The 10607-nt window shown below is 36.8% G+C and overlaps 1 protein-coding gene across 1 annotated transcript; it reads right to left on the minus strand.

The window, feature by feature from the left end:
* Positions 1–1145: 1145 nt before the first annotated feature.
* On the minus strand, positions 1146–6383 carry FBXO5 (F-box protein 5). The gene is made up of 4 exons (XM_006773748.2): positions 5667–6383; positions 4318–4408; positions 3267–3449; positions 1146–1957 (listed from the first exon to the last, which is right to left on the minus strand). The coding sequence occupies exons 1-4, from the start codon at positions 6344–6346 to the stop codon at positions 1706–1708; spliced, it is 1206 nt and encodes a 401-aa protein (XP_006773811.1). The 5' UTR covers positions 6347–6383; the 3' UTR covers positions 1146–1705.
* Between the last annotated feature and the right edge of the window lie 4224 nt (positions 6384–10607).

Consider the following 10607-nt stretch of genomic DNA (forward strand, 5'->3'; position numbering starts at 1 on the left):
ACACAGTCTGCTCTCTGACCCCCATAATTCCCATCCCTCTCATAAGAAAACTAGACTTAGCCTCTCCCTAAACTCTTGAAAACCTCATTCCATTATAGCTTCACCTCAAAATCGAGAATCTCACTTCAATCTGACCCTGGTATAGGTGGGGTTTTTGAGGTATGTTCTTGAAATAGAATTCAAGTATGGTTCCTTCCAAGCTAAGGACTAGTACACTACAGGGGAAATTTATCTGTCCCCCAAACACCCGATTTACAATGGCTGCACAGGCAGTGTCCTAAGTTCAGGAACAAGTCGAGTCCCACTCTCATTTCTATTCACCATGGAGGTTCTAGCCAGGGCAATTTCAGACAATAACCCGTTATAAAAACCCCTTGGCCATGACACCGTCATGCAGTCATGACCACAGACTGCTCACCAGGAGGCTGCGAGCAGGGCGAGGCGCACGCGGATGGGCAGGGACTTGACTGAGTCCCACTGGCACTGCGGGTCTCCGTCTCCCTAGTTGGGCCTCTAGTATTAAAATAATGCAGCTGCTGTGAAGTTTGGCAGTTCCTCAAAAAAAATCAAACATAGAATTGCCATGCTATTCAGCAATTCACTCCTAGGCAAACCCAAAGTAATAAAAAACATATTCAGACAAACTTGTGTATGATTTTCAAATAAGCATCATTCAAATGTCTACCAAAAAATGTGATATATCTGCATAGTGGAATATCATTCAGGTACAAAAAGGAATACTTACACATGCTACAATATGGATGAACCTTGAACACATGTTAAGTGTATACTTTCACCTATGTAATATGTTCAGAATAGGTAACTATAGACAGAAAGTTGATTAGTGAATGCCAGAAGCTAGGGGTATTAGGGGATGGAATTACAGACTTACTGGGGGCGGTTGATAAAGAAGAAAAGGACATTTGGCACATAATAAATTCTCCATACTAAAAAAAATGAAATGTTTTTAGACATGCAAATGCTGAAAGACCAGCAAATCTGCATTCTAAAAAAAATTAAAGCCCTTCTACCAGTTAAGACATATAAATAAAAGTTCACAATATTTATTAAATTTGTGATAATTTTATTCATAACAGGACATTTATTTTTACATATATATACAAATCATTTATTTTCTTCACATAAAAATAGAAATATTTATATATTTACAAAAATATTAAAACATACAGACTGTACAAATCAAAGCAAACAGGATTTCACAAAGGACACATGGAAATATACACACTGAAAAAGACATTAAAGAAATGTGACAAAACATTTAAATTAAGACTCCAGACTTGCTACTTCAAAAGACATTAATTTGGTAAGGCAAATAAAATGTCTCAAATACTGATAGATGGTAAACAAAATTTAGGTAAGATTGTGTAGGTAAAATTACATGAGCTTGTTTATTAAAATATTCAATCAATTTTATCTCTAAAACAAATATCAGGTGACAATTTTTTTTTCTTAAAATATTTAAATTTCCTGATTTATGCTGAGAACTTTGAACTTTTTCACATTAAATTATAAAATATTTTAAGAGGTCTGCATCCTCCACTTAGAAGGGGAGCAGAAATCCCTTGCCAGATACTCATTTCAACATAAAATTGAAAATCACAATATTCTTATTAATTTTTTAAATTAAAACCTAACATTTTCTGACTAACCTTCATAATCAGCTATAACAGATATTAATAAGATATCACAATCGTCGTAAATTCTGCTTGCTTTTCTTAGTACCAGGCAGAGGAGCCATTTTACAACTGGCTTTTAGAGGCTTGCCATTCGAACAGTCTTTGGTGGTATGATAATTACACAGACATCTTGTACAATAATCAAACCCACAGCCTTCTCTGTTGCAGATTGCCCTCTGTAAATAGCAATCATATTTTGCAGGTGAATTACAGCGAATACAGGCTTTGAGGCTTTCATTCTTTTTCAATGTCTTGGCAACCTAGTAAGAAAATCCACAAACAAATTTTAGTAAATACTGAATTGAATGTAACTTCGGAAAAACAAGAATGGCACCTCTGTACCCACCCCAATACGGGCATAAAGAACCAATGTGACCCATAAGAGAACTCCTTTCCCCAAAGGACCCTCACCCTGATATTATCAATGAGTGAGAGATATTATCAACCGGTTCAGTAGTAATTTCCTAACGCTATTTTAAATATGTCCTTTTCCTTCATGAATGCTACTCACACATCAATGCCTGACTTAATAGGCACCTTTTCTGTGACATTTCCCTAGTATCACTCAGGAGTTGGCTGCACTTTTACCTTGAGTCTTGTTTTCTTAAAGTGCCTATTATATTACATACTTTTTTTGTAATATAGCTATTTTTTATTCTAGATTATAAGGCTATGAAGGTTACTACCCTGTTTTCTTATCTATGCAGTACCAGTAAGATAGCAGATGCTCAAAAAATGCTTTCGAATAAACTTACATTATTATCAGGCAACAGAGTAATAGAGAGAATACTAAATTTCATTACATAAAATTTGTATTTATTGACCAACAAATGAGGTCAACATTTTATTTCAAAACATATACTCTTTTAACTATGATTTTTAAGTTAAGTTTGCAAAATTATCCATGTGAGAACTTTTGTAATACACATTACCCAGTGATGTGAAGGTTTAATAGGTGGCCCTGAATTTCTGAAAAGTTGGCCCTGTTCTGCTTAGATATAGCAAAGAACTTTAAAATCAAGAGTCTCCATTATTTTCTTAGTATTTCTTAGTTAGATTTCAACATCACTAAACTGTCTAACAATGCCAAATGTATATTATTTTTTATCACAGAAAGGCATCTCTGTACTTTCCCAATATATTAGTTGAGTTATGAAATGGTTTCTTAATTTCTAACACTTTTGGAAGTACAATGAAGTGTACAGAAGATGAGGTCTCTATTAATAGTTCTAATTTTGCAATGATTAAATTTAAAGTTCTTCCTTTCTTACTCTAAACCAGCGGTTCTCAACCTGTGGGGCGCGACCCCTTTGGGGGGTCAAACGACCCTTTCACAGGGGTCGCCTAAGACCATCGGAAAAACACATATATAATTACATATTGTTTTTATGATTAATCACTATGCTTTAATTATGTTCAATTTGTAACAATGAAATTGGGGGTCATCACAACATGAGGAACTGTATTAAAGGGTCACGGCATTAGGAAAGTTGAGAACCACTGATCTAAAATCCTCTTAACAATAAATACCCCATATGACTCTAATTTATCAATAAACAAAAAAATTACCTCAGAGAATTCATTGTGCCAACTATAAGTAGAACCTTTCTGATCAGCTGGATCAGATAACTTGTCTTGAGCATCATTTTTGAGGGGGGTCTGGGCTGCTGATTTTTGAACAGAAGCCAATGCAGTTCTAAACATACCATATTCTCTGGTTAAAGCATGTGATGAAAACTTAATGTTCTTTTCCTAATTTTAAAAAAAAAATAATGGGATTTCAATTTACCTACACATGCTTAAAAAAAACAGTCACACAAGAGTATTCACATAAACATTTAAAGGCTAATAACTAAATTATCGACAAATTACAAACCAAAATGTGAGCATTTGACATGCTTAGTCTATATAGCATTGAATACATAATTTCTAAAGTTCTACCAGAACAGTAATTCTTCCTACCAACAGCAGAGGGCAATAGTCATGCTTAAGTGTCACTGTAGTGTCATGAAGATTCAATACCACCTTTTAGATTAGAAAATTTTCCAATAACACCAGCTTAGTGATAAAGAAATTAAACTTGGAGAATGAAAGCAATACTAACCTAGAGCAACACAGCTAATAAGTAGCAGCACCAAAATTTGGACCTAAGTCTGCCCCACTCTTCAGTCTGAAATATATATTGATCTTGAAGTATTTTTTTAAATTTATTTTTATTGTTAAGTATTATAGGTGTTGATCTTGAAGAATTTTTGAAAGTAAATTAATTCTCTTCTATATTAAGAATCTTCAGTATATAAATAACTTACTATATATCTGGTAACTAAAAAAATACACACAAAATGGCAACCTATATTAGCTGTACGATCAACACACACTGAGAACTGAGTAATTTTCCCTTTGGACATTCCATTTTTAGGACTAAACAACTGAAGTGGGATTCCTTACCCTTTCCATATAAATTTTATATAATGAGTTCTAGTAAAGGTTGAATTGCTTTTTGAATGTAACAGATTTCCAGATTACCTGTTACCTTTTCTAATTTCCCCCTTCTATTTCTAATGGTAAAGATCACTAGCTACTGTATATTAAACTGAAAACATCAACTGCAAAGACTTACAGTAACTCTTTGTATTGCTTTATTGTACAACTGCAATGCTCGCTTATCATCTTCTAGAATCTTCTTCCAAGTTATGCTCACTTTAGACACACTGGAAAAACAAATGATTATGAAATACACAATTAAAGTATCACAAAGGCTCAGATGAATATACTATGGAAACATTAATGTGCAAGAAATAAATTTTTATTAGCACTGTTTCTTAAATTTAACTTTACATTAGAATTGCCCAGGGCACTTTACCTCATGCTTAGCATTTGGGTTTAATTGGTGTAAAATGGGGGACAAAGTTCTGTATTTTTAAAGAAGTTCCCTATCAAGTAATTCTAGGTGCATCCAGGCTTAAAAACTACTCATTTATATTTCACTAGAGGCCCAGTGCACAAATTCATGCATAGGTGGGGTCCCTGGACCTAACCTGTGGGATCAGGCCAAAACTGGCTCTCCAATATCCCCTGAGGAGTCCCGGATTGCGAGATGGCACAGGCCAGGCCAAGAGACCCCACTTATGCATGACTGGGGCTGGGGAGGGATGCGGGAGATTGGCCAGCCAGGGAGGGGCCGCGGGAGGGCTCCAGGGTGTGTCAGGCCTGTCTCAGTCCCAATCTGCCGGACCCCAGCAGCAAGCTAACCTAACAGTTGGAGCATCATCCCCCTGGTGGTCACTTCACGTCATAGTGATTGGTTGACCAGTCAACTGTCTGCCTCCTGGTGGTCAGTGCACATCATAACAACTGGTCAACAGTCTACACCTTGGTGGTCATTGCATGTCATAGCAAGCGGTTGAGCGGCCTTAGTATAGTATTAGCATATTACACTTTGATTGGTTGAACGGCCGACTGGTCGACCGGACACTTAGCATATTAGGCTTTTATTATATAGGATTTTTTTTCACATTATCTGCAAACATAGTAGCCACTGCTTACTATTTGTTAGATATTTGGTAAAAGTTGTAGACAGATTTCAAAGTGCTTAAGGACACACTGTTATTAGTAGCAATCAACTTGTGATGTTGATTATCCCTTAAGAAGCTAGCCAATAATAAAAATCAATATTTACTTATCTGTTTTGCTTTAGCTACATGTTTTATAAAGACCAGTGTAAAAAAGTTGCAGAGTACTTCTGAACACTTAAACGGCCTAAAAGACCAGGAATCATTTCATATTTCAACTGCGATAAGTCACAATGCTTATTACACCTGTACACTAGAAATAGACACTGTCTTATACTGAAGCCAGAAAGATGTAGCTTACATAACAGAAATTTCAGAACCCAGAGAAAAAGATCCCAATCTAACAAAATAATTTGCATTAGTGTATTATACGAATACTCAGAGCAACATTACTTACTTGATTAAGTCCATGTCGCTGAGCTGTGTTAAAATATTTGCTAAGAGATGTCTGAGTCCCCTTCGAAAGAGTTCACTGAGAATATCTACATATTCTAGGCCCATTTTTCTGCCAATTATATTCTGTAGTCGAAAACCTACATCATACTCCTTTAGCTTCTCCCAATCTATTTTATGATTCCGCCTGGCACTCTTTTTTAATGTTGAACAAACAACTTTTGCAAAATGAAGAGCTGGCATCAAGTTTCTGTTGGGATATTGGCCTGGGCTTTGAGTCTGAGGTAGACAAGACTGTGGACTGTCACTGCAATTTTCTTCCAGGGAACGGCGAGCCTCTTCCTGTTCATCCAGGACACTCTTTTGGGAAAATGAAAAATAGCCACTGTCTTCATAAGGCCCACTGGTGTCTAGTTCTTCTACTTCATGTGACCTATTATTAAGTGTTCGCTGCACATGCTGATTTTCCTTGTTATGCAAGGGTTTGTTCTCAGTTTCAGGTTCTACAATCCCGGGGCTCACAATGGGTGACCCGATGTCTGATAGCCTTTCATAGTCTTTAATGCAGTCTTTATTAGAACTTTCCAAACATGCAGAAGTGTAGGAACCTAGCCTTCCACTGTCATCCGGTTTTACCAGCTTAACTCCAGAATGAATATGGTTACAGTTAAAATCACACTTCATTTTGATAGAAAGAACGGAAGTTTCTTTGCAACCTATAAAAAGAACATATTTACTTCTTAATAACAATATTTCAACATATCCCTACTATTTAAAATGGGATATAATATTTAATTACTTTGCATCTCTTAGCTCTGGGTATTGCCTAAGTGGCTGTGAAGTTATCAAAGTTTAATTATGGAAATGTGACAATATGAGGAAATATTATTTTATATATACATATCTTACTCTTAAAAGGGTATTTCAAAACAGATTGCTCTTAGACCTGTATAGCTAACTACATTTGACTTTTAGAATCTATATTGACCGAGTGAAAAATAGTGAAAGAGGGACTATTTAACAGATATCTGTGCTTATGGAAAAAATAAGGAGATGTGAGGCATCAAGAGTGGGGTCTCAGGACAGAGATACCCTTATAGTAATCAAACACTTCTAGAATCAGTGTTTATACCATGAATTTGAAATGACACAAGTCATCTTTACTTAAGCATAACTCAAAAAAGCCAGCACTTGTACCATCAGCCAAAGGCCTTAGAAATCAGTTAAAATATCTTTAAATCAGGCATTCTCAAAGTTGTACACTACTGACCTTTGGACAAGATAATCCATCATTGTTGAGGGCTGTCCCATACATTGTAGGATACTTAGCAGCTTTTACCCATTTGATGCCATTCACAGCCCCTACCCCTTAGGTAGGATCATGAAAACTGTCTCGTCACCAGTTATTGCCAAATGTTGGGAATGGTGGGAAGGCGGTGGCAGCAAAGTCTCCCCCATTATCCAGTTGAGAACCACTGCTTGAAATGATTAGGATTTTGTCAGGCAATAGAGGTTGGAAAGGGCACCCAGATAGTGTGAGCAAGGGCACTATGTTGGGAAGGAAGGTAGTAATGGGTTCAGAAAAACTGCTTGGCGTTATTGAGGGCACAGTGTACGAAGAGCACATGCTTCACGTTTACTTCCCATCTACTCTCCCCAATCACAAGTAGCTAACAACTTATCCTATAAGTAAATGAATATACCAGTCAGTATGTTTAATCTACACCAAAAATTGGTAAGATCGTTATAACAATTTTACCATTTTTATTTAGAGCAAAACCTTTAAGTTAAAGCACCAAAGGACATGCTGATAGAGAGTAACATTGCAGGTAGGGACTCTTTAAATTCCAAATGATTAACACACTGGAAGACATAGTATGTGCTCTAGGACCCCATAAACCTTGTACTAAATCCTAAAATTTAGATTTGAGCTAAGAGTTTGGGACATAAGTAAATAAAGAGTATACACGTCTTAACCCCCCACCCCCCAATTAACCCTAACTTGAATGAATTATTCTGAGTGCTTCTCTTCCACCCAGAAAAAGTAAAATATTCCAAGAGAGATATTTCTGTCTCAAGTAAAAAATTAAGTATAATTTACACATGGCCACATTTAATCTGTAGAAGTCACCTATAAAGACAGTTTTTACTCTGTTTAGCTGCCTAAAGGGAAGAGGCCTAAAATTGTACTTCAGAAACTCTTAATTCACTCTTTACAAAGGCACTGTTCTTCTGCTTGTCTTCAGAACCCAGTAACTGGGATTGTTCCAGCTTTGCCACTCTAAGTTAATGTCCATTTGACACACTTGCACTGTTTTTGTTTTTGGAACTTCCCTTACTTTCTAGCCTTAGAATTCGTTATTTCTCCAAGAAGCTCTAGTTCATTTTATTGGTTCCAGAATCTAGATGCTAGTTGTAGATTTAGTTTTAAAATGAAAAACTATGTAATATACTTTAAAAATACTACAAAACAAAAAGTACCACTTTTATATGAAAGGAACCTGAAAGCAGACTTTGTAAAAAGCTAATTCCTGGTCTTTCAACTAGTTCAGTGCTTTCCAATGACCAAGCCAAATATCCCTAAACAATATGGGGAAATATTTGAGTATTCAGAAAGGAGAAAAATATCACAAGGTTTCATGACCTCTTGAAATCAGATGGATGAGGTTCAAAGTCTAGTTCTGACACTTGGTTCATTCATCCAATCCTACTTAGTGACCGGGTGTGGAGAGGAATCTTTTAGAGGTGACATTCTGAGATCTGAAAGCCTTGTGAAGATCTGAGTTACAGACAGAGGGAAGTACTAGAAGCAAGGACAAGTGCTGAGTATTCAAGTAATAGAAAGTTCTGTAAGACCGCAACTTAGTGAGCTAGGTGGTTGAAAAGTAAGGTTGGAGAGGCAGAATGATCTATAGGATTTTTAGGGTAGGATGAATTATATTCATTGTGTAATAAAGAGCCTTTGAAAGGTTCTAAGTAGAAACATTTTGGTTTACATTTTTTAAAAATAATGGCAGCTGCCCTGGCTGGGTGGCTTAGTTGATTGGAGTGTCACCCCATACACCTAAAGGTTGTGGGTTCGATTCCCAATCAGGGTACATATCTAGGTTATGGGTTCAATCCCTGGTCAGGTGGGAACAGGAGGCACCGATGGGTGTTTCTCTCTCTCAAATCAGATTCTCAGATGAGGATAAAAAAAAAGGTAAAGAATCATGGCAGCTGTGGAAAATGGATTGTAGGAAGGTACAAGTGGCAGCAGGGAGGCTAGTTAGAAATGTGTATCAGAAAATTCCAGAGTTGGGTACTTGAGACTGGATGGCCATAGTGGAAATGAAGATAAATGAACAGATATGAGATCTGTTAAGGAGGGTAAGTGAAGTCAAGTCAGCAGAGCTTGCTGATGTGTTAGGTGTGGACAATGAAGGAAACTGGAGTAAAAAATACCCTAGGGTTCAAAGTTTTAAGATCTAAGCTATAAAGTGTCATTTGCCAAGTTGGAGAAAACTAAGGAAGTTAACTCTTTCCTCATCTATAAAACAGGGGTGAGAAAATAAAACTGAACTAAACTTATGACACAGTCCCTGTCACATGTGGTCTAATCAACAGAATCTACAGAAGTCTAATTACCACATTATCTAAGTCAAATCCCATAATGTCCTTCCCACTGTATATCATGAACATTTTATAAGTAGCAAAATTTACCCCAGATAGATGTATGCATTTCAGATTATATATTTGTCCTAGGAATGAGCTCGTTTCAAATGAAAATCCTTGCTCAGCCTTTTGACTAGCTTTTTCGACCTAGAACGTTCAATTAGTCTTTCATTTTCTCTAAAACGAAGCTATTAATATCTACCTCCTGGAGTTGGTAGATTCAACATGCTGCATTTTTTACACCTTTCAGTAAGAGTACAATCATGAAAAAGACATTATTAGCTAACTTTCAAAAGGTAACCTATTTAACTTTTCACTATAAATCTGACACTCATTAGTTAAAAATCTTTGCAGCTATTCCAATGTTAAATAACTAAGTTCTACAATCTCCAGTACCCGTAAGACAGCCACCATGTGCCCAACGCTAGGCCTGGCTGTTCCAAAATTTAAGAGAGGCCCAAACCTTGCTACCATTACCTGCCTATCAGCCATAATCCCTAAGAGAAAATTTAAAAAATGTTGGAACTCAATAAATTTTAAAATTTCATTTCCCCGAATTTATAAACAGGGAAAGAATTCAAGAGGACTGCAAACATTCTCTTTAGGAGTAAGATGGTAAAGAGACAATTGCAATTAAACAACCAAAAAACTTAAAGCCATCAAGCTTCAACATTTCACAAGGGAGCCATCTGATCTGTAAAAATTAAGTATTTTTTTTCCCTTTCTCTCTCTCCTATTCCAGATTCCTTTTCTAGAGAAATGGGCATCTTCCAGAGATCACCAAATATCACACTATCAAATTGCTACTTAAAAAACGTTGGTAATTTCTAAGTTAAAATAAGTGCATTTCCATCTCTTTTAGAGACAGCAACAAAGAGAATAAAAACAAGCATTTATCTGGGCGCCTTCCATTCTATCCAAGTTTGGAATAAAAACCTAGTGTTTCAGGAGTACAGGTTAAAAAAAAAAACCCCAAACTCTTCAGTTCTCACAAAATCAGCTCAAAATGGCCAAATCCATGGTTTTGTGCTAAAAACTAGTGTGATTTTTTTCCCCCTCCTTCTCTCCCTTTGATTCTGGGCCTTGAGACTGAGTTACTGGGTAAAGAAAAAAAAAGAGAGAAATTGAACGTTTTTGCTTGGACACCCCTGGAGAACTTGGTTCCTTGAGGGGGGTCCCTGTATTTGGCGGGAATGGGTGGGGGAGACCCCGGAGATGCTGGGGGGCGGCGGGGGCCCCCGAGGGCGCGGGCCAGTGGTGGTGGAGGCGGGAGATAACCGCGAGCAGGATC

The sequence above is a fragment of the Myotis davidii genome, unplaced genomic scaffold, assembly GCF_000327345.1.
Source record: "Myotis davidii unplaced genomic scaffold, ASM32734v1 scaffold1427, whole genome shotgun sequence".
Taxonomy (NCBI): Eukaryota; Metazoa; Chordata; class Mammalia; order Chiroptera; family Vespertilionidae; genus Myotis; species Myotis davidii.